Source organism: Jaculus jaculus, chromosome 21, assembly GCF_020740685.1.
Source record: "Jaculus jaculus isolate mJacJac1 chromosome 21, mJacJac1.mat.Y.cur, whole genome shotgun sequence".
Taxonomy (NCBI): Eukaryota; Metazoa; Chordata; class Mammalia; order Rodentia; family Dipodidae; genus Jaculus; species Jaculus jaculus.
This window is the reverse complement of record NC_059122.1, coordinates 12,853,980-12,877,821: the sequence shown is the minus strand read 5'-3', so window position 1 is coordinate 12,877,821 and position 23,842 is coordinate 12,853,980. Positions and strand designations below refer to the sequence as shown.

The following is a 23,842-nucleotide window of genomic DNA, read 5'->3' as shown; positions in this document are numbered from 1 at the left end:
TAGAAGGATCAGGAGTTGCAGGCCAGGATTGGGTACATAGCTAGTTCAAGGCCAACCCTGTCTCAACACACACATGTACATGGGTCACACACACACACACGAAACAAAATGACCCTGCAATTGTCGTTCACACACATTGGGGGTCTCGGACTATGTTTATCTTCCCCCCCCCCACCCCCCGCTCGACCTCATTTAATCTTCTGAGTGCTCTGCAAGGAAACTTGGCTCCCGGGTCCTGGGATGGGGCGGCTGCAGGCCTGCCTAGAAGTCACTTTTCCTTGTCCCCTGTGCCTTCCCTCAGGGCAGATACCAACCAGCCCCTTCGCCAAGATCCAAGTCAGCCTCCTTGGGGCCCTGGACAGAACCCTGTGACTGATCAGCAGGTAAGGCCAAGCCCCCAGCAGCTGAGCCCCCTACCGGGTCCCTGAAGGAAGACTCCCATCTCACAAAGCCCTCCTTCCAAGTGCCTGGGCACCCCACTTCACAGGCCTTCGCTGGCCTGACAGCCTCGCCCACAACACCCCACCATCACCACCACCACCCAGGCAGCCAGCCCTCTGCCCGGAAAATGCCAAACACTGGCCCAAGGGTCGATAAGGTGTTGCAGGACTTAGCTCGTGGGTGAAGCCAGACGTTTCCTGCATTCACTCAGCAGACATTTCCAGGGTGGCAAGGGCATGCCAGGCAGAGCGTGGCCGCGGCACAGAAGGGTGGCAGGCCAGGTCGCACAGCCCCAAGCTTGGCTTCTAACCAGTGAGCAAAAGAGAAGGAGCACTGCCCCGGAGACCCGCTTATCTCCCTGGCGCGGGCAAAGGGCACCCCCCACCAGCGTCTCCCACTTCTCTGCCTGGCACTTTATAGGACCGCTCTCGCTACCTTCTGCAGACCTGGCTCTTGGCGCTCAACCCTGAGGCTACCCGTGCCCAGGCGTTTTAGAAAGATTACAAAGCTAGGTGTGAAGAGGGCACAGCCAGTTGGGGCGACAGTTAGGCCAGCTGATTCAAAGTAGTTAACCTGCTACCTGTCACACAACCCTGAAATGCCACTCGGTGGGTACTGATGTGCCCAAGGGAGATGAGATGTAACTTCCCAAAGTTCCCACGAAAACATGGACACCGACGTTGACAGCGGCTCCCTTCAGAATCGCCCACGTTGCAGACAGCCAAATGTCCCTTCGGCTGGGGGCGGGGGAACAGATCACTTGGCAATTGAATGGGGCCAATTGAATGGGAGCCGCAGCCCCACAGGCAGACTGCAAAGACAGGGCAGAGCCAGTCTGCTGTGATCCCAGCCCTGGGTAAGCAGAGGCAGGAGGATGGAGCGGGGGAGGCTGACCTGAAACCATACAGTCAGACTTTTGTCTCAAGAAGCAAAAACAGGGCTGGAGAGATGGTTTAGGGGTTAAGGCACTTGCCTGTGAAGACAAAAGACCCGGGTTCAACTCCCCAGGATCCATGTCAGCCAGACACACAAGGTGGTGCACGCCTTTAGTCCCAGCACTCGGGAGGCAGAGGTAGGAGGATCAACCATGAGTTCGAGGCCACCCCCAGAGACTACATAGTGAATTCCAGGTCAGCCCAAGCTAGAGTGAAACTCGATCTCAAAATACAAACGAACAAACAGAAAACTACAAATTGATGATTTTATTTATTATTTATAGAACCTTCTAGAAGACAGAACTACCGGACTGGACCTCAGGACAGAAGCTGCAGGGAAGCAAGGTGCTGATAAAGAGGGCAGTAAAGGATATTTGGGGTGATGGATCTCAGCTTATCCTGATTGGGGTGTGGACTATGCAATGACATCTGTCTGTCAAACCTTAACTCAACAGTATACAAAATCATGAACTTGGCCACAAATAAATTATACCATGAGAGCCAGGCATGGTAGCACATGCCTTTAATGCCAGCATTCAGGAGGCAGAGGTTGGAAGATCACCGTGAGTTCGAGGCCACCCTGAGACTACACAGTAAATTCCAGGTCAGCCTGAGCTAGAGTAAGACCCTACCTCAGAAAAAAATATATATATACATATATGCCATGATAAACCTAATTTCTTTTTTTTTTTTTTTTTTTTTTTTTTTAGACATGGCAGAAGCCAGGCATGGTCACATATGCCATATGCTCTTTTTTTTTTTTTAACTCATTTTTATTTTATTTACTTGAGAGAGAGAGAGAGAATGGGCAGGCCAGAGCATTCAGCCCTTGTAAACGAACTCCAGACACATGTGCCACCTTGTGCATCTGGCTTACGTGGGTCCTGGGGAATCGAGCCTGGGTCCTTTGGCTTTGCAGGCAAACGCCTTAACCGCTCAGCCATCTCCCCGGCGCCAGCATCATCATTCTAATAAGACAATCCCTGTGCGCGGGGGACAGGTGGAGAGCCCACTGCCGTGATACAAGACGTGCCTCAACGTACAATGGGGTGATGTCTTGAGGTTGAAAACACTGCCCACTGAGAGAGTCCCAAGGCCACCGGAGCAGGCGAGCATCCCTGTATATGGCCACATTCCATCATTTCCCTTGTGGCGACAGTCCGCCTGGCGGCTGCCATTTACTGTCATAACCTGGCAGGAGATGGGACTCCGAATCACCGGCCCAGGAACGGCTCAGAATTCAAAACTCAAAGTCCGATATCTACCGCACGCACGTCGCTACTGCACTCTGAGCAAGTCAGAAAGTCGTCAGTTGAACCACTGTGAGTCAAAGGCTGTCTGTATGTGCGTGCTGTGCGTGTGCGTACGTACACGTGTATCTCTGACACTCCCAGGGTCAAGTACAGCTGACATTTCTGCCACCACAGCTATCCAAATGTCCACCAGACAGGTAAATTAAAATGGTAGTTATATACTCCAGAGGGGCTGGGACCAGAGCTCAGCGGTGGGCACTTGCTAACAAGCAGGAGGGGACTAAATTCTGTACCCAGTATCACAAAAAAAAAAGGGGGAAAAACAAAAAGAGCCAGGCCAGGCGTTGTGGCGCACGCCTTCAATCCCAGCACTCGGGTGGCAGAGGTAGGAAGATCATCGTGAGTTTGAGGCCACCGTGAGTTGACAGAGTGAATCTCAGGTCAGCCTGGGCTAACAAAACGCAACAAAGATAAATAAATAAACAAAGGACCAATAGAAAATAAAATAAAAATTTAGCCGGGTGTGGTGGCGCACTCCCTTCAATCCCAGCACTCGGGTGGCAGAGGCAAGCGGGATGGCTGTGAGTTCGAGGCCAGCCTGAGACTACATCGTGAATTTCAGGTCAGCCTGAGCTGGAGCAAGACTCTACCTCAAAAACAGACAAACAAACAAAATAAATAAACAAAAGTAAAAATTGGCCGGACGTGGTGGCGCACACCTTCAATCCCAGCGCTCCGGAGGCAGAGGTAGGAGGACTGCAGTGAGTTCGAGGCCACCCTGAGGCGACATAGTGAATTCCAGGCCAGCCTGGACTAGAGCAAGATGCTACTTCAAGAAACCAAAAGAAAAAAAAAAAAAAAAAAAAAGTAGCCAAAGAGACTGAAACCTAATTAGGTTTTGCCTCCAAACGGGGCTCAGCTTTTGGGTGTCGGAGCTTTCTGAGTTCTATAATTGTAGATGATGGCTCACATCAAACATTCTCAATGGGAGGGTCGTATTCATTCTTACTTCCCAGCTTTGCAGAAGCTCCCCCCCGCCAATGCCAGCCAAGCTCATGTAGTAAAGGCTACCGTCGCACCACCCTGCCATCGACAGCAGCACCTTCTAGAACATTCTCCCTCTCAGAATGGGCCAAGACTCTGATAATGTGCCCTCCTGTCTCCCAGGGGTCCCACCAGAACATTTTGCTGTCCTGGCGCAGTGCCAGGAAGCCAGGCGTCCCAGGTTACCTGACACCGCGGTGACTCTGGGCTTCTGCCTGAGCTGCTGCTAGGAGCCGGTGGGGAACGGAAACGGGGTGACAACACGCACCTGCACCCCCAGCTTTGGCAAGGGGACAAACACTCTACAGCCAGGTCAGGGGGAGGCGCGGTGGCGCAGGAAGGCCTGGAAAGGCTACAGTAGCACTTGGGGGTGCCATCAGAAGAAGAAGGGACGTTGCCGCACGGGGCTCTGGGCTAGGTGACCGCAGCCCATCTCGGCCACAGTCAAATCACATTTCCAAAGGCTAACACAGAACCAATGGGGCATGAGGGTCAGGGCAACCCAATGCCTTGGCATCACCCGAGGGAACGGGGTGGCCGTTTGGGTTTTCTCACCTAGGAACGCAAGAACTCTCATTTTGCATTGCTGGCCTCAAGCTGGAGCCAGCCACTGGGGGATTGGGTGGTGGTGGCGGGGAGGACAGGAGGAATCAGGAAAGGAAGGAATCACAGCGGCAAACTGTCCCATGCGCAGAGGGAAGCAGGGTTCTATGCGCAGGCAAACCGTGGCTGGACTTGGCAACTGGAAGTCAGACTTCGGGTTCGGTGAGCCTGCGACCGGGTTCGAGGTGCACCCAAGCGTTTCCATCACAAGGTAGCAGAGAGACCTCTTTCCTACCGCTCCACGCACACCAAAAAGTGGCAGGGTGAATGCGCTCGTAGGGATAGATAGATCCAAGAGACCTACAGAGGGTCAGCTCACCAGAAGATGGGAGGGGTGGGGGCCAGAGTGTCCCAGAGGGCACAACTAAAAATACTCAAGTGACCCCCCCCCCCCACACACACACACAGCAGCAGAGTGGGGCAGACAGAGCGTGACAGTCGCTCAGCAAGCAAAGCGCTGGAATGAGCCGGAAGCGCTTGCAGCGAGAGGAGCGCGCCTCAAAGTCATGGGTGGAAGAAGTGGGGCAGGTAAAAAAAAAAGACCTGGGTGACTCCATTTCTGTGAGGCTCCAAAGAGGGTGAAATGAGAGGGTGGGGAAGTCAGCGCGGCCTTGTCCCAGGCTCCACTTGACTTGTTTGGGGGTGGGAAGGATCCCAGAGGCACGCTCACGGTGGGTTTCTTGGCCTAGGGCCTGGTGACCTGAGTGTGTTCTCTCTGGGCACATTTTGTGCAGTTATGACACTAAAAAACCCAGTTTGGTGCACTCACCTATATATATATATACATATATATATATATATATATATATATACATATATATATATATATATATATATATATATATATATAAAACACTTTATCCTAAAAGTTCAGAGTAAGTATTTGGGCGTTCCTATCTGTTCAACGGATTCTGCCAGCAGTATTTGCATTTAAAGCAAAAACAAACAAGTGGAAAAAAAAACCTCAGAATCCTGTGCCGTCGTGGTTGTCCACTCCCTGACGCGTCCTCGGGTATCTGTCCCTCCCTCATCTCTCCCCCAGGAGCGGCCCAGTGCTGGGTGGCCCAGCTGGTTGACAAGCTGGGGTTGGGACTGGGAGAACTTTCTCTCCTAGAGTGGGCATGGGTAATGCGTTGCTTTCTCCAAGGCAAAATGAGAACAGAAACTCTAGAGAGAGAGAGAGAGAGAGAGGGAGGAGGGGGCATGCACGCGGTCATCACAAAGCCACAGCAAGAAAAATCGCCTTGGCCAAGCTGGCCAGAGCAAAGTGCCAAGCAGTGCTGGGGGGGGGGAGGCAGGGGGGCGTCTCTGCCCAGCTGTTCCTGCCATGAGGGGCCACGGTGTCCCCTCCCTCGCTGACAGCTCCTCTGTCCCCCCTCTCCCAGCTGCAGGATTTGGGCAGGAAAGGGGTGAGCTGAGGACAACAGGAGGATCCAACCCAGGCTCCGGAAGGTTTCAAAGCCATTTTCAACACAGAAACATGTCGGCCCAGTGACACCCCAGAAAAGCGCCTAGAGCCATCAAAGGACCCTCGCACTGACCACCCCCCTTCCCACACGCGCGCATCCAAGCCCTTACCCACCACGCATTCCAGTGATGGGCACTGAAGTCACTGTGACTGCTGAGCCTGGGTCCTGGGTGTTGGGGAGTGGGGGGCCACATTTGAACCCTCACAGACAGCCTTTGCAAAGAGAGGAATTTAGGAGTCAGAGTTCTGGCTCCCACCTCGAGCATCAGTGGAAACAGTATCATGGTTAGGGGTACACCTTCCCCCCCCAAAAAAAGGACTTAGGTTGTGTCTTCATTGTCACCATCCTCCAAGAACACCGTTCACACTCCAAAATCTCATGTTTCCTGGAATCATGTCATCCCCCCACAAGCCAACACTGTGGAGGCCCCAAAAGCAAACGCACCCATCACCGGGCTCCTAAAAACACCAACTCCAAGGCTCCAGACAGCCCGGCCTTAACTAAGATACAACCCTCAAAACCATACCACAAAAAAGGGCCCAGCAGACCGCTCACCCAGCCCCTGGGACCCACAGAACGGATTCACTTCATCTGAGGGCAGCTGGCTAGAAAGGAAGCTTCAGTGGCCAGCGGCACCATTGGGCATGGCAAGGTGGCCAGCCAACCTGGGGAACAGGGTGTGTCCCCCCCCACACACACACACACCGACTTGGAATCTGGGTTAGGGTTAGATGGGGGGGGGACCAAGTCTGGCTCCATATCACCCTCACAGCCTGCATCTCCAGGGACCTGTCCCAGGCTTATGACAAGCAAGGAGTCCAAGAACCCAGGGTACGGGGTGCAGGGGCGGATGTGTTGGAACAGCATCTGAACGAGGAAAGCCAGATCTTCCTCCAGATCTCGCATTTATAAATAAACAAACACAGCATTTACCTGCCCAGGGTGTCCATACAGAGACTAATTCTCTCCTGGTGCCCCTGCTAGATCCCTGGGGGTGGGGAGGAGGGAGAAACTGAATCCAACCCAAAGCTAGCCTGGGCCCCTTCAGAAGGACAAGCACTTTCTTCTTCCCTCTCTCTCCCCCTCTTTCTCTCTCTCTCTCTCTCCCCACACTGGGTCTTTCCAGGCCGGCAGGCCCAAACAGGCAAGGCGCGATCCGTTTCTTAAACACCCCACAAGATGATGGGAGCTCTGACCAGTTACTGAAGAAAATGGTACCTGAAAATCATTCCCTCAAAAGTAGACAGGACCGTCCCCAGCTCAGCCCACCACCGTGAGGAACTGGCTGTGGCCCGGACTATCTTCTCCGTGGAAAGGCCTCTCTCTCTCTCTACCCTGGGGCTCTTGGCCCTGGTGGGAGACCGCCAAGCACCCCGTGCCCCTGAGCAAGTTCCTGCTCCCACCTTGGGGGACGGCGAGGGTGGACAGGTCCGGCAGCCCAATTTCGGGGGTGATTTAAAAGGTGGAGAAAAAAACCCAAACCCAAAACCCAGCCCCACACTCCTATGCATTTTGTCCTCGGTGGCCAGAAGCACCCAGGCCCTTGGCCCTGGCCCAGCCCAGGCCCCAGCGGGGGCAATCAAACCCAGAGATGTCCCCCACCACCACCCCCTCTCCAGCAACCACCGCAGGACCCAGGCCTCCTTGAATTCTGGGACCCTAGCGAAGGGTCCCCTTCACTTCCCACCAAGCAGTACCCCCCCCCAAACCTCCACCAAAAACCCAGTCCTGGAGGCTCCGCAGTCCCGCCAGCCAGCTTGGGGACTGGGGTGTGTTTTTTTTGGGGGGGGGAACAAAAGCCCCCCAACTCCCATCAGCCCCTGGGTCTCTCTCTCTCTCTCTCTCCCTCTCTCTCTCTCCAAGCCGGGCAGAGGGACGAGGAAGAGGAGGGTGGGGATGAAAAAGGATATGGCCATTCGGTGATCTTCTTGGCGTATTTTCTCACCACGTTGTCCTCACTGAAGAGGAACAGGGAGCGGTTGACGGTGAAGCAGTTTTGGCGGACCGGGATGGGGTTGTAGAGGGCCATGGTCCGAGCTCTCTGCGCCATGGACTGTTTGTACATCCTCGGGGCTCCCGCCGGCCCGCCCGGCCTGCTGCCGCCGGCTCCGCGTCCTGCTCCTGCACCGCCACCTCCTCCGGCGCCCACGACCACCCCGGCGGCGGCGGCGGCGGCGGTTGCCCCGGAGCCTCCTCCTCCTCCTCCTCCTCCTCCTCCCCCGTAACGGGCCGCCGGCATCTCGTCTCCAAAGCGAGCCATCCTGCAAAGAGCAAGAGGCGCCGGGTTACGCTGCTGCCGCCGCCGCCGCCGCCGCCGCTGATGCTGATGCTGCTGATGCTGCTGATGCTGATGCTGCTGCTGCTGCTGCGGCGGTGAGCGATGCGGAAGATGCTGCGGCCGCCGCCGCCGCCGCCGCCGCCGCCGCCGGGGCCGAAGCCGACGCCGCCGCGGGCCGGACTCTGAGCTCGGCGGCCGCACCTGCCCCGGAGCAGACGCTCCACGGCCCAGCCCATCGGGCGCCGGCGCTCCGGGGGACCGCTCACCGGGACGAGGGTCGGGCCGGACCCGGGGGCGCCGCGGCTCGGGGCATCTTTGCCAAGGCTGACCCCGGGGAGAGAAAGGAAGAGGAGGAGGAGGAGGAGGAGGAGGAAGAGGAGGAGGAGCAGGAGGAGCGCGCGGGAGGGCGCGGGGGCGGGGCGCGGCCGCGGTGGGGCGGGTGGTGGGGGGGGATGGGGAAGGCGAGGGAGAGGAGGGGAGCGCGCAGCGAGCGAAAATAACCCGCGGAAGGGATCCAGGCTATCCCAGTCCACCCACTCCAGAAGGGGTATTTTTTTTTCTTTCTTTAAAAAAGAAAAAAAAAATATATATATATATATAAAATCAGAATGCTCCAACGCACACCCCCTTTGGAAGACGCGAAACTATTTGCAAAGGATGCACCCTCTCACCCCCACCCACCCACCCTCCTCTAAGTGGAGGGCTAGGGAGATGGGGGAGGGCGCAATGGTTGCTTCGGAGTCCTGAGAGGAACGGGTCAGCCTGGGCCCTTGCAAAAAAAAAAAAAAAAAAAAAAAAGGGGGGGGTGCGCGCTCGGCCCACTTAAAATAAATTGTAATGATTTTTTTATTTTATTTTTATTTTTTGCAGCCGGGCGTGGTGGCGCACACAACGCCTTTAAATCGCAGCGCTCGGATAAGCGGTGAGTTCGAGGCCAGCCTGAGACTTACATAGTGAATTCCAGGTCAGCCTGAGCTAGAGCGAGATCCTACCTCGGAAGAAAAAAAAAAAAAAAAATTCAAAACCAGGTCTTAGCTAGAGGAAGGATAGCCAAAAAAAAAAAAAAAAATCCATTGCATGTGTTCCTGACTTTCCAAGACCTGGAAAAAAAAAATGCTGGAAAAAAGCTGTACACACACACACACACACACACACACACACACACATACATGAAGACGGTGCAGGAAGAAATGGGGGACAGAGTGGGGGGGCGGGCTAAGGAGTCTGCAGGCATCCAGGACCCGGGTTTGGTTGGATTTTTTTTTTTTTTTAATTTTATTCCTGAATCACCTCTTGTGCGCACGGAAGCGTGTGAGTGTGTGTGCGCGCGCAGCACGTCGCGCTCAGCCGAGCCTCATCTGGTCGGGGGGTGGGGGGGGGCAGGTGGGGGTGTTCCACTGCAGCCCCGAAATCTTGAAAATCCCAACCGGAGGGGAGAGGGGGAGGGAGAGGTCTGCGCCGCCCCGAAGCCGCCTGAGATGCGGCAGAGCCAGGCACTTTCCCCGCCCCACCCCCTCCACGCCTCCTCTGGGTTAGCTAAAATAAACCTGGGGTGCAGGGGTGCGTGCGTGGGGTGGGGACGGAGGGTGCCCGGGGTCCCGAGCACCCGCAGGCTCCTCCCGCACCCTGGAACTCCCGGAGAGGTGGGTGGCCCGTGACCGATGGCCGAGGCGCTGCCCAGGCGTGCGGATGCCGCCCCCCCCACCCTCCCCGCGCCCCGTCCTCCGGCCTGGGCAAGGAGGCCTTGCCAACCACCGGACGCGCCCCCCGCGGCTCTGCCAGACAGACCCCAGGGAGAGCGAAGGAGAATGGCCTTGTGCGTGTCTTCAGAGAGGTGCAGCTGGCCTGTGTGGTCTGTGCAGAAAAATAATTATTATTATTATTATTATTTCCAGTGAACCTTGTGGTCACCTACGGGCCGGTGGCTGCATGGCTGGGCACTTCGTGTAAGTTTGCAGGTGTGATGGGGGAGGAGGAGTTGCCTTGTAGACTTCGGCTGGTGGCAAGGGATCAAATCTCTCACCAAGGTCCTAGGTAGAGGAGGAGCGAGAGGGGGGACAGACAAGGTTTCCCCCGAGGGACAGGAGTGACCTATGCATGGCTTTGAATTCTCCAGAACCACGTTTATTATCCCAACACAACCCCTCTTTTCTCTAGTGGGAAATTCATAAACACAACGCGGGGTGGGGGGGGGGCGGGGGGAATGCATAAACCATACATGAACAGGTTGAGGAGTGGCTGTGAAATGAGCCACAAAGAGAGCACCACTAGATTTAAAAAATAAAAATAAGGGCTGGAGAGATGGCTTAGCGGTTAAGCGCTTGCCTGTGAAGCTGAAGGACCCCGGTTCGAGGCTCGGTTCCCCAGGTCCCACGGTAGCCAGATGCACAAGGGGGCGCACGCGTCTGGAGTTCGTTTGCAGAGGCTGGAAGCCCTGGCGCGCCCATTCTCTCTCTCTCCCTCTATCTGTCTTTCTCTCTGTGTCTGTCGCTCTCAAATAAATAAATAAATAAATAAATAAATAAATAAATAAATAAATAAATAAATAAATAAATAAATAAATAAATAAATAAAAATCAAAAAAAAAAGAGGAAGAAGAAGAACAAGCCCGGGCTGGAGGGATGGCTTAGTGGTTAAGGCGTTTGCCTGCAAAGCCAAAGGACCCAAGTTCGATTCTCCAGGACCCACGTGAAGCCAGATGCACAAAGGGGCACATGCGTGGCGGCTGGAGGTCCTGGCGCGCCCATTCTCTCTTCCCTCCCCCTTCCCTCTTTCTCTGTCAAATAAATAAGTATAAAATATTTTTAAAAAATAACCATAAGCCTCCTACACAGCGCCTTCCACCCACCCCAAGAGCAGCTCACACCAGACCCTGGTGCGACCGTGTTGCTTTGGAGTCCTAGGATCTGGATACACAGCCCTAAGCCACAGAGCTGGGCTTTTCTTTTTTTAAAATATTTCGTTTATTTATTTGAGAGAGAGGAAGAGGGACAGAGAGAGAAAGAGAGAGAGAGAGAGAAGGGGCACCCCAAGGCCTCCAGCCACTCAAACGCACTCCAGATGCATGAGCACCCTTGTGCATCTGGCTTACGCGGGTCCCGGGGAACCAAACCAGGGTCCTTAGGCTTTACGGGCAAACGCCTTAACGGCTAAGCCATTTCCTCCTAGGCTTGTCTTTTATGTGAACGGAAGCTTTACTCTACAAGGTCTGCTTTCTTAGGGTCAACATTTTGCCTCTTAAGACTCACTTGTCACCTATGGGTTCCTTTTCCTTGCCGTATAGTATTTCATGGAATAATCGTTGCTTATTCATGATCCTGCTGATGTGCCTCTGGGCTGTGTCCACGCTGGGGCTGGAACGTTCTGGGGACACGTGAGTGGGCCCACCTATAAGGAATGACATGGAGGGGGCCAGCGTGTGTGTGGGGGGGGGTCCATGTGGGAATTCATATCTTCAAGTTTCTAAGGTATCAAACTATCTTTGGAAGCAAATGTACCCTGAATTGGTTTCCATAGATGCGTGCCTATTGGCCCAGCATTTGATGTGGTATGAATTTTCACAAAGCATATACAGACTGCAAGAAGGGAAGGAGGGAGAAGAGGAGAAAAGAGACATCATTCTATAGCCTTAGGTGATTGAAGCCAGTTTAGCTTCCTTCTTTACACACACACAGAGGAGAGAGAGAGAGAGAGAGAGAGAAAGTTTCCAGTTCATTTGGAACATTCCAGAATGATACGTCTCTCAATTCTGTACCTTGGGAGATTATTTAGGGCACATTCAAAGTTTTGTTAAGTTCTTAAAAGATAGGCCAAATAAAAGGGCTGGAGGGATGGCTTAGCAGTTAAGGGTGCTTGCCTGCAAAGCCAAAGGACCCAGGTTCGATTCCCCAGGACCCACGTAAGCCAGATGTACAAGATGGCACATGTGTCTGGAGTTCGCTTGCAGTGGCTGAGGGCCCTGGCGTGCCCATTCTCTCTCTTATCTGCTCCCAACTCTCAAATAAATAAATAAACTAAAATATTTTAAAATATATTTAAAAAGCAACCTGAAGCCAGGCATGGTGGCACACGACTTTAATCCCAGCACTTGAGAGGCAGAGGTGGAGGATCACTGTGAGTTCCAGGCTGCTCTGAGACTACATAGTGAATTCCAGGTCAGCCTGGATTAGAGCGAGACCTTACCTGAAAAAGCAAAAACCAAACAAACCAAGGGAGCTAGAGAGATGGCTTAGCAGTTAAGGCGCTTGCCTGCAAAGCCAAAGGATCCAGGTTCAATTCCCCAGGACCTACATAAGCCAGATGCACAAGGGGGCGCATGTGTCTGGAGTTCATTCACAGTGGCTGAAAAGCCCTGGTGCGCCCATTCTCTCTCTCTCTCTCTCTCTCTCTCTCTCTCTCTCTCTCTCTCTCTCTCTTTCCCCCCCCCTCTCTGTCTCACTCTTTCCCTCTTTCTCTCTGTCTCCAAAATTAATAAAAATTAAAATTAAGCCGGGCATGGTGGTGCACGCCTTTAATCCCAGCACTCGGGAGGCAGAGGTAGGAGGATTGCCATGAGTTCGAAGCCACCCTGAGACTACAGAGTTAATTCCAGGTCAGCCTGGACCAGAGTGAGACCCTACCTCGAAAAACCAAAAAAATAAATTAATTAATTAATTTAAAAAAAAAAAAAAAAAAGCTCACTCGGGGTCTGAAGAGCTGATTCTGTGGGTCAAGTGATAGCTGTGCCAGCCTGAAGGTCCCAGAACCCATGTGCACGCCAAGTGGATGTGGCAGCCTTCTGTAACCCTAATGCTTGGGAGGCAGAGGGTCCCAGTGCAAACTGACCAGGTGAATTGATTGCTAAGCTCTGGGTTCCCGTGAGAGGCCCTGACTCGGGAAACAAAGCAGAGAGTAATGAAGGAAGACATCCAAGTGTCAGCCTCCTCGTGCTTACACACACGCATGCAACCATATCGCCACACCCACGTGAATATGCACACATGAGAGAGGGAGGGAGGGAGGAGAGAGAGCGGAAGGAAAGAAGGGAGGGAGAGAAGGAAGGAAGGAGAGAGAGGAAGGAAGGAAAAGAGGGAGAGAGGAAGGGAGGGAGGAAGGATAAACAGAGAGGAAGGAGGGAAGGAAGGAGAGAGGAAGGAGGGAAGGAAGGAAAGAAGGGAGGGATGGAGAGAAGGAGAGCCGGGGGTGGTGGCGCACGCCTTTAATCCCAGCACTCGGGAGGCAGAGGTAGGAGGATCGCTGTGAGTTCGAGGCCACCCTGAGACTACATAGTGAATTCCAGGTCAGCCTGAGCTAGAGCGAGACCCTACCTCGAAAACCAAAAAAAGAAAAAGAAAAGAAAGCTGGGCATGGTGGTGCACGCCTTTAATCCCAGCACTCGGGAGGCAGAGGTATGTGGATCGCTGTGAGTTCGAGACCACCCTGAGACTACAGAGTGAATTTCATGTCAGCCTGGGCTAGAGTGAGACCCTACCTCAAAAAAAAAAAAAAAAAAAAAAAAAAAAAGGAAGGGAAAGAAAAACCTCACACAGGCCTGGGGAGACACTCCGCTCTGTCAATCAGTAAAATGTTTGTCCCGGGCTGGAGAGATGGCTTAGCGGTTAAGCGCTTGCCTGTGAAGCCTAAGGACCCCGGTTCGAGGCTCGGTTTCCCAGGTCCCACGTTAGCCAGATGCACAAGGGGGCGCACGCGTCTGGAGTTCGTTTGCAGAGGCTGGAAGCCCTGGCGCGCCCATTCTCTCTCTCTCCCTCTATCTGTCTTTCTCTCTGTGTCTGTCACTCTCAAATAAATAAATAAATAAATAAATAACTTTAAAAAAAAAAAAATGTTTGTCCCACCAGCATGAGGACCGGACCAACCGAGTTTGCTCCCCAGAGCCCGGGTAAATGCTGGCTGCGGAGGCGCACAGCCCTGGGAGGAGGCTGTCCACCCAGCGCAGCCTAGTTGGTGAGCTGCAGGCCACTGAGGGAAACTGTCTCAAAAAGAGGCGGATGGGGGCTGGAGAGATGGCTTAGCAGTTAAGCGCTTGCCTGTGAAGCCTAAGGACCCCGGTTCGAGGCTCGACTCCCCAGGACCCACGTTAGCCAGATGCACAAGGGGGCGCACGCGTCTGGAGTTCGTTTGCAGTGGCTGGAGGCCCTGGCGCGCCCATTCTCTCTCCCTCTCCCTATCTGCCTCTTTCTGTCCCTCTCTGTCTCTGTCAAATAAATAAACAAAAATAACAAAAAAAAAAAAAAAAAAAAAAAACGAGGCGGATGGTTGCGGGCCCTCGTCCCTGACACAGAGACCCCTTGACCCCCCTGACTCTGTGAATGGAGCACAATGTAGTGTAATAACGTTGGGCAGGGGGGAATGGGGCTGAAGAGATGGCTCAGCGGTTAAGGCGTTTGCCTGCAAAGCTAAAGGACCTCAGTTTGATTCCCCAAGACCCACGTAAGCCAAATGTACAAAGTGGCGCATGCATCTGGAGTTCGACTGCAGTGGCTGGAGTGCGCCCATTCTCTCCCTCTCTCTTTCTCCCTCTTTCTCTCTCAAAGAAATAACTGCATATTTTTAAAAGAAAAAAATGAGGCTGGAGAGATGGCTTAGCCGTTAAGCGCTTGCCTGTGAAGCCTAAGGACCCCGGTTCGAGGCTCGGTTCCCCAGGACCCACATTAGCCAGATGCACAAAGGGACGCATGCATCTGGAGTTCATCTGCAGTAGCTGGAGGCCCTGGCGCGCCCATTCTCTCTCTCTTTCTGTCTCTCTTTCTCTGCCTATTTATCTCGCTCTCTAAGTAAGTAAATAAAAAATAAAATATTTTTTAAAAAAGAAGTGCTTGCCAGTCTCCTGGACCAGGGCTCAGGCAACCCATTTCTCATGACGTTTGTTTGTTTGTTTGTTTGTTTGTTTTTTGAAGTAGGATCTCCCTCTAGCCCAGGCTGACCTGGAACTCACTCTGTAGCCCAGGCTGGCTTTGTACTCACAGTGATCCTCCTGCCTCAGCCTCCCATGTGCTGTGCACCACCACATCTGGCTCCTCTCTTGGCGCTTTGTGGGAATTCCCTACGCATGCTTTGACAAGGAGGCTGCTCCAACATCCTCAGCCTTTCACTTTTCAAAAAATCAGTGAGGGCTGGAGCGATAGCTAAGCAACGAAGGCACTTGCCTGCGAAGCCTAAGGACCCAGATTCGATCCTGCAATACCCACATAAGCCAGATGTCTAATGTGGCACATGCATCTGGAGTTTGTTTGCAGAAGCTGGGGGAACCTCCATGCCCTTTCTCTCCCCCCCCAATAAATAAATAAATAAAATATTTTTTTAAAAAAATCAATAAAGGCAAATGTGGCTATCACTCCAGGCATGACATTATGTGGTAACACATGGACCTGCAAACTTCAGAAGGCAAATGGGGCAAAGTAAATTCCGGACACAAACCCGAGTTCAAATCCCAGCTCTGGCGCTTCCCTGTGTGTATCTCTGGAGAGGTGCCATGTTTCTTTGAAGCTCAGCTTCCTTTCCTAAAAGGGAGCCAAGACTCCACTCCCTACAGGCTGCTTTAAGAATTGAGGTCAACAATGATTGAGATGGGGAGGTAATATGATGGTGAATGGAATTTCAAAGGGGAAAGTGGGGGGGGGAGGGAGGGTATTACCATGGGATTTTTTTTTATAATCATGGAAAATGTTAATAAAAATTTTAAAAAAATAAAATATTTTTTTAAATAAAAATTAAATTTTTGTTTTGTTTTGTTTTGTTTTGTTTTTCGAGGTAGGGTCTCACTCTGGTCCAGGCTGACCTGGAATTAACTCTGTAGTCTCAGGGTGGCCTTAAACTCATGGCGATCCTCCTACCTCTGCCTCCCGAGTGCTGGGATTAAAGGCGTGCGCCACCACGCCCGGCTAAATTAAATTTAAAAAAAAAAAGAATTGAGGTCAAGCAGGTGATTACTGAGCACACCTGGCTGGCAGGTGAGACCCTGAGAATTGGTGGTGAACAGAGAGTTTGGAGCATGTGTGGAAGTCTGGGTTCATCCTCAGAACCAAGAAGGAAGGGAGAAAGGGAAGGAGAGAGAGAGAGATTGATTGATTGATTGGTTGACTGATCAAGAGAGACAATAAACTAAATCAGTGCCCATCGTTGACTTAGATACATTCATTGTCGATGTTTCTTTTGAAATAGGGTCTCGCTCTATCCCAATTCTAGAATTCACAATGTAGTCTCACGGTGACCTTGACCTCACAATGATCCTCTACCTCCCGAGTGCTAGGATTAAAGGTGTGCACCACCATGCCCAGCTGCTTTTAATTTTTTTTTTTTTAATTTTGGAGTAGTTTTAGAGTTCTAGAAAGTTTACAAAGAGAATACAAGAGAGAGCCGGGCATGGTGGTGCACACCTTTAATCCCCAGCACTTGGGAGGCAGAGGTAGGTGGGTCACCGTGAGTTCGAGGCCAGCCTGAGACCACATAGTGAATTCCAGGTCAACCTGGGCTAGAGTGAGGGCCTACCTAAAAAAAATGCACACCAGAGAATACAAGAGAGTTTTCATACACCTTTGATAAAATGACTTCCTGTGACATACATAGCCTGAGTCTGCTTCCTTGCTTGTTTTTTGAGGTGCTGGGGAGTGGGGTGAGGCTCTGGCCATGGAGTAGGACTCATGTTCAGTAAGTGCTCCACCCCAGCCACGACCTCACCCTCCCTAGTGGGTTGGTTGATCCATTTGCTTTTTTTTTTTGTTGAGAGCGACAGACACAAAGAGAAAGACAGATAGAGGGAGAGAGAGAGAATGGGCGCGCCAGGGCTTCCAGCCTCTGCACACGAACTCCAGACGCGTGCTCCCCCTTGTGCATCTGGCTAACGTGGGACCTGGGGAACCGAGCCTCGAACCGGGGTCCTTAGGCTTCACAGGCAAGCGCTTAACCGCTAAGCCATCTCTCCAGCCCTCCATTTGCTTTTGAGACACTGGCACACATGTATCCCAGGCTGGCGGCAAATTGATGATCCTCCTGCCTCAGCCTCCCAAGTGCAGAGGTGAGATGCGGGACCCCACGCTCAGCATGGATCAGATTCTCAGACCCCAAGCTTAGCACTGAGGCTTTCTCTGCCCGTTTCTTACTCTAGGGATGGGCTCGCTCAAACACCTGGCGTGGCTGCAGGGGACAGAACAGAGCGCTACCACAGGCTCACCACATCCTGACACGCCGCACTCCTGCCTTCCATGGTAAGGAGAGGCCACCTCTTGTCATTCATTCACTCACTCATTCATTCCAGATCACGTACACATATGTGTTCGCGTACATTTTGTTCTTTAAATCATTATCCAGTGCTGTGTTCTAATTTCATTGTTTGTGATATACCACCTTTAACCATTGAAAGTGTCTTTGAACTCTTTGACATTTTTAAACTGATTTTTAAGTTTTTAATTATTTTTTAAAATATTTTATTTATTTATTTGAGAGAGAGAGAGCAAGGAAGAGGCAGAGAGAGAGAGAGAGAGAATGGGCACGCCAAGGCCTCTGGCCACTGCAAATGAACTCCAGACGCTTACACCCCCTTGTGCATCTGGCTTGTGTGGGGTCCTGGGGAATCGAACCAGGGTCCTTAGTCTTTGCAGACAAATGCCTTAACTGCTAAGCCATTTCCGCAGCCCTAACTAATTAATTCTTTTTCATTTCTTTGCTTTTTAATTTTTGACTTTTTTAACTTTTTGGAGACAGGGTCTCACTCTAGCAAGACAAGAGGGTTGCTGTGAGTTGGAGGCCAGCCTGGCCTAATGCAATGAGCTCAATTTCAACCTGGGCTACAGAGTGAGACCCCTCCCCACTCCATCTCAAATGACAGATCAAAGCCTGCTGTGTTAGCTCCTGCTTGTAATCCCAACAGTCAGGAGGCGAAGGGAGGAGGAATGCCAGGAGTTTGAGCAGCCTGGGTTACAGAGTCAGTCCCAGGTCACTGTGGATTTCTAGGCAGGAGCTCTACCACTGAGCCACGCCCCAGCCATTCACTGAGGGATTCTAGGCAGGAGTTCTACCACTGAGCCACGCCCCCAGCCCCTCACTGGGGGATTCTAGGCAGGGGCTCTACCACTGAGCCACGCCTCCAGCCACTCACTGAGGGATTCTAGACAGGAGCTCCACCACTGAGCCACGCCCCAGCCCCTCACTGGGAATTCTAGGCAGGAGCTCTACCACTGAGCCATGCCCCCAGCCCCTCACTGTGCATTCTAGACAGAAGCTCTACCACTGAGCCACGCCCCAGCCCCTCACTGTGGATTGTAGGCAGATCTACCACTGAGCCACGCCCCAGCCCCTCACTGCGGATTCGAGGCAGGAGCTCTACCACTGAGCCACACCCCAGCCCCTCACTGGGGGATTCTAGGCAGGGGCTCTACCACTGAGCCACACCCCCAGCCCCTCACTATGGATTCTAGGCAGGAGCTCTACCACTGAGCCACGCCCCCAGCCCCTCACTGGGGGATTCTAGGCAGGGGCTCTACCACTGAGCCACACCACCAACCCCTCACTGTGTATTCTAGGCAGGAGCTCTACCACTGAGCCACATGATTAGCCTCCTACCTGGGCTATGTGTGCAGCCTGACACTTGTCAGCATTTGTGGATAAAGTAGGAACTTTATAATGTAGCTCCCAGGCAGACAAACAAGGGACCCAAATTATCACAGTAACATGGCAATCCACATGCCTTCTGCAATGATTTATAGAGAAGGACAACCAGCTCCCCTCTGGGGACTTCCTGCCCAAAGTTCATGATTTGAATAACTTGCTCACAAGCATGGTTGGATGATGGGGTGTGCTGCATACCCTAAAGATGGAAGGATTGGTCAGATTGGATGTGACAAGAGAGTCAGAATCTTACTTTGCAACGAAGGGACATCACGTTGGAACAGTTGTTGTGACATCGGATTGAGACCTGAAGTTGGGATAATCATCGTACGTTAGTGTTCATTTCCTGGTCTTGTTGTGCTGGTCTGAAAGAGTCCTTAGTTCCAGGAAAGACACTGAGTTTTATAAGGTTAAAGGATGATTCTCAGTGGCTCAAGAGGAGGTAGGAAGAAGGAGAGGAGAGCAAAGATGGAAGAGAATGAAAGAATAGCTGTAGGTGGTTTAAAAAAAAAAAAAGAGAGAGAGCGGGCTGGAGGGATGGCTTAGCCATTTAGGTGTTTCCCTACAAAGCCAAAGGCCCTAGGTTCGATACCCCAGGATCCACATTGGCCAGAAGCACAAAGGGGTTGCACACATCTGGAGTGGCTGGAGGCCCTGGACCACCCATTCTCTCTCCCTCTTTCTCTGTCAAATTAATTAAAATTAAAATAATTTTAAAAAAAAAAAAAAGAAGAGCTAACATTTGAGGAAACTGGGCAAAACCCTTACACCAGAATTCATTGGGCTATTTAATTAATTAATTTATTTATTTATTTATTTATTTGAGAGCGACAGACACAGAGAGAAAGAAAGATAGAGGGAGAGAGAGAATGGGCGCGCCAGGGCTTCCAGCCTCTGCAAACGAACTCCAGACGCGTGCACCCCCCTGTGCATCTGGCTAACGTGGGACCTGGGGAACCGAGCCTTGAACCAGGGTCCTTAGGCTTCACAGGCAAGCGCTTAACCGCTAAGCCATCTCTCCAGCCCCACTGGGCTATTTAAACAACTTTTTGGTATGACTAAAATCTCAAGAAAAGAAGTTGGGCTAGAGAGGTGGCTTAGTGGCTAAGGCGCTTGCCTGCAAAGCCTAAGGACTCAGGTTTGATTCCCCAGAACCCACATAAGCCAGATGCACAAGGTGGCATATGCATCTGGAGTTTGTCTGCAGTGGCTAGAGGCCCTGGCATGCCCACTCTATCTCCCCTCTCTCTCTGTCTCTCTGTCTGTCTGTCTGTCTCTCTCTCTCATAAGTAAATAAATAAGATAAAATATTTTAAAAAGAAAAGAAAACCGGGTGTGGTGGTGCACACCTTTAATCCCAGCACTTGGAAGGCAGAGGTAGGAGGATGGCTGAAAGTTTGAGGCCACCCTGAGACTACATAATGAATTCCAGGTCAGCCTGGGCTAGAGTGAGACCCTACCTCAAAAAAAAAAAAACCAAAAAAGAAGAAAAAGAAGGAAGGAAGGAAGGAAAGAAAGGAAGGAAGGAAGGAAGGGAGGAAGGGAGAGAAACAAAGAAAGAAAGAAAAGAGGGGCTGGAGAAATGGCTTAGCAGTTAAGTCTCTTGCACGCAAAGCCTAAGGACCCATGTTTGACTCTCCAGATCCCATGTAAGCCAGATGCACAAGGTGACACAAACACGCAAAGTCACACATACCCACAAGATGGTGCAAGCATCTGGAGTTCCATTACAGTGGCTGGAGGCCCTGGTATGCCAATCCTTATTCCCCCCACCACTCTCTCTCTCTCTCTCTCTCTCTCTCTCTCTCTCTCTCTTAAAAAAAAATACAAAAAAAAATTTTTTTTGAAGAAAAGAAGTTATAGAGAGGGCAACAAAAGTTCTGTGTGCACGAGGCGCCGTCGCTTTACTGGGGACCTGCCAGGCACAGACCTGAAGCCCCCGGCCCTTGGGGTTGAATGAACACAGGGCGGCAGGGTTCTCAGCGCCGCAGAGAACCGAGCCAGACAGGTTGGTGGGAAAGAAAGCCTCGAGGTAACAGGAGTCAAACGACGACGCCAAAGACACAAATGACGAGACATAACTTCCTCCGCTGCCGCCTCCACCCGGACAGCCACCCACGTCACCCGTTTTAAGTGATCATTTGGCTCTTTGCTGCCACATTGTTAATTAACTTAATCCTTTTAGCCACTCTTTTCATTTCCCAGTTTCAGGGCGATATTATTTGCTCCAAACGGATCCAATACAATGTGTCACAGTACAGGCCAGAGGCCACAGAAGCTGCTAAACAGGCGCTCACCCCCCCCCAAAAGCCAGCAAAGAGGCTGCAAAACACACCGGGTGTGCCTTGGAGCTTTAAGTAGCAGGAAGAGTGCCCAGCCGAATGCCAGAGAGAAGAGGAGGGGAGGGGAAGGGAGGGTAAAGGAAGGGAGGGGAGGAGCCAGGAGGGGAGGAGGGAGGAGGGGAGGGAGGGGAGAGGAGGAGGAGGAATGGGAAGGGGAAGGGAGGGGAGGGGAAGGAAGGAGAAGGGAGGGGAGGGGAGGGAAGAAGTGAGGAGGGGAGGGGAAAAGAGAGGAGGGGAGGGGAGGGGAGGGGAAGGGAAGGGAGAGGAGAAAAGGGGAGGGGAGGGGAGAAGTGAGGAGGGGAGGGGGGAAAGGAGGAGAGGAGGGGAGGGGAGGGGAGGGGAAGGGAAGGGAGAGGAGAAGAGGGGAGAGGAGGGGAAGGAAGGGGAAGGGAGGGGAGAAGTGAGGAGGGGAAAAGAGAGGAGAGGAGGGGAGGGGAGGGGAGGAGAGGGGAAAGGAGAGGAATACTGGAAAAGCACCTCCCTGGATGCTGTGCAGAGCTCTCAGCATGACCCTGAACCTCCACTGCAGCAGCGGACGGTTTCCCCTTCATCTTCCAGGCCCCGTACATCCCCATCGCAGCCTGACGTCTTCCCCTATCTCTCCATCATAAACCCAGGGAAGACTCTGTGTTTGTATTGTGAGGCACATGAAAGACTGCTTATAGTCACTATGGGAAGAAACTATGGCCTGCAGATTTCATGATTTTATTTCTCTTTAGAGCTGAATAAGGCTCCACTGTGTAAATGTATCACGTCGTCATTATCCATTCATCAGCTGAGGGATATCTAGGCTGACTCCATTTCCTAGCTACTGTGAACAGAGCAGCACAAAACATGGATAAGCAAGTAACTCTGAAATAGAGTGTAGAGTCCTTAGGGTATATGCCCAGAAGTGGTAGAGCTAGAAGAATTGTGCTAAACGTGGTAACCTAGGACAGAAATCACATGTTCGTTCTCTCTCCTGTGCAGAGCCTAACGTGTAATGTTTGTATGCATGTACACGAGAGAACCTGAGTGGGGGTACAGGAAATTATGCTGGGTGAGTGATGAGAAAAGGAAAGTCAGGCCCGGCGTGGTGGTGCATGCCTTTAATCCCAGCACTCGGGAGGCAGAGGTAGGTGGATCTCCGTGAGTTCAAGGCCACCCTGAGACTACATAGTGAATTCCAGGTCAGCCTGGGCTAGAGTGAGACCCTACCTCGAAAAACCAAAAAAGAAAGAAAGAAAGAGAGAGAGAGAGAGAGGGAAAGAAAGAAAGAAAGAAAGAAAGAAAGAAAGAAAGAAAGAAAGAAAGAAAGAAAGAAAGAAAGAAAAGGAAGAACAAAACAACATCTGGGCTATGACAGCAGAGAGGAGGAAGGTATAAGAGGGAAGGACAGGTGTGAGAAAGAGGGAAAGGGCGAACAAAAAACAAAACAGCAAAAACCAAACAACCTAGTGAGCTGGAGAGATGGCTTAGCAGTTAAGGCACTTGCCTATAAAGCCAAAGATCCAAGTTCAATTCTCCAGGACCCACGTAAGCCAGAGGCACAAGGTGGCGCATGAGTCTAGGGTTTATTTGCAGTGGCTGCAGGTCCTGACGTGCCCATACTCATTCTCATTTTCCCTCTCTCTCCCTCCCTCCCTCCCTCTCTCTCTCTCTCTCTCTCTGCCTCTTTCTCAAATAAATTGTTTGAGGGCTGGAGAAGGCTTAGCAGTCAAGGCGCTTACTTGTGAAGCCTAAGGACCCATGTTTGACTCCCCAGATCCCATACAAGCCAGACACACAAAGTGAGGCAAGTACAGGTTGCACATGCCCACTAGGTGGCACAAGTGTCTGCAGTTTGATTGCAGTGGCTGAGGCCCGGGTGTGCCATTTCTCTTTCTCTCTCTCTCTCTCTCTCTCTCTCTCTCTCTCTCTCTCTCTCTCTCAAATAAAAAGAGTGAGAAAGAGAGGGAGAGCTGGGCATGGTGGCACACGCCGTTAACCCTAGCACTCAGGAGGAGGCAGTGGTAGGATGATCTCCGTGAGCTGCGCACCTGGCTGACATGGGTCCTGGGGAATCGAACCTGGGTTTTTAAGACTCTGCAGGCAAGCACCTTAACCGCTAAACCATCTCTGCCGTGCCTTATCAGTCTCTCTTTCCATAGGTGCGGGGGATCTGAACTCTGGCCATCACACGTGCACAACCAGTGTATTTAGGGTGGCGCCAGCTCCCCAGCCCCCCCAGAAAGCTCAGTTGGGCAGCCAGCGCTCCGCGGGAGCCAGCGACGGCGCCAGATGGTGAGGCTCCTTCCGACTGGCTCTGCTTGGAAATGCCACGAGCAGAGACTCCTCTTGACTCGGAGGGACACATTGGAGAAGTGAGAACACAGCTTCTGTCGCCTAAAACCCACAGAGGCTTCCGAGTTGTCAACACAGTGCGGCTTCTGCGCGTCACTCCCCGATGTCGGATCTGCTTCCAGGTGGCCTGTGCTATGGTTTCGGTGGAGTTGAGTTGGTCCCCTGATCTGCGGGCGAGGGGCCAGTGTTGGGAGGTGGTGGGCCTTTAAGAGGCAGAGCTTAGTGGGAGGTCACTACCCTTGAAGTTAAGGTAGGTCTCATAGGACCCCTACCACCCTTAACTCTCACAAGAGTGTTGTCAAAAAAAAAAAAAAAAAAGTCATGGGGGGCTGGAGAGATGGCTTAGTGGTTAAGGCACTTGCCTGCAGAGCCAAAGGACCCAGGTTCAATGCTCAAGGTGGTGGATGCTTCTGGAGTTCATTTGCAGTGGCTACAGGCCCTGGCCCGCCTATCTTCTCCCCCCACCCCATAAATAAATAAATAAATAAAAGATAAATAAATAAAATATCTGTTTTGTTTTTTTTTTAAAGCCAGATGTAATGGTGCATGTTTG

General features: G+C 52.1%; 1 protein-coding gene and 1 long non-coding RNA gene across 2 annotated transcripts in view; one reads left to right on the top strand and one right to left on the bottom strand.

Annotated features, from left to right (window-relative positions):
* Cacna1a (calcium voltage-gated channel subunit alpha1 A) overlaps nucleotides 1-8,005 on the bottom strand; it is a 256,875-nt gene extending 248,870 nt beyond the window's left edge. The window contains 1 exon segment of the mRNA XM_045139418.1: nucleotides 7,656-8,005. Within this exon segment, the coding sequence (XP_044995353.1) occupies nucleotides 7,656-8,005 (350 nt within the window).
* Nucleotides 8,006-8,493: 488 nt separating this feature from the next.
* LOC123456355 lies at nucleotides 8,494-23,397 on the top strand. Its single transcript, XR_006634488.1, has 4 exons — nucleotides 8,494-8,570; nucleotides 8,894-8,945; nucleotides 17,127-17,226; nucleotides 23,097-23,397. It is a non-coding gene; the product is annotated as an uncharacterized LOC123456355 (long non-coding RNA).
* Nucleotides 23,398-23,842: the final 445 nt, after the last annotated feature.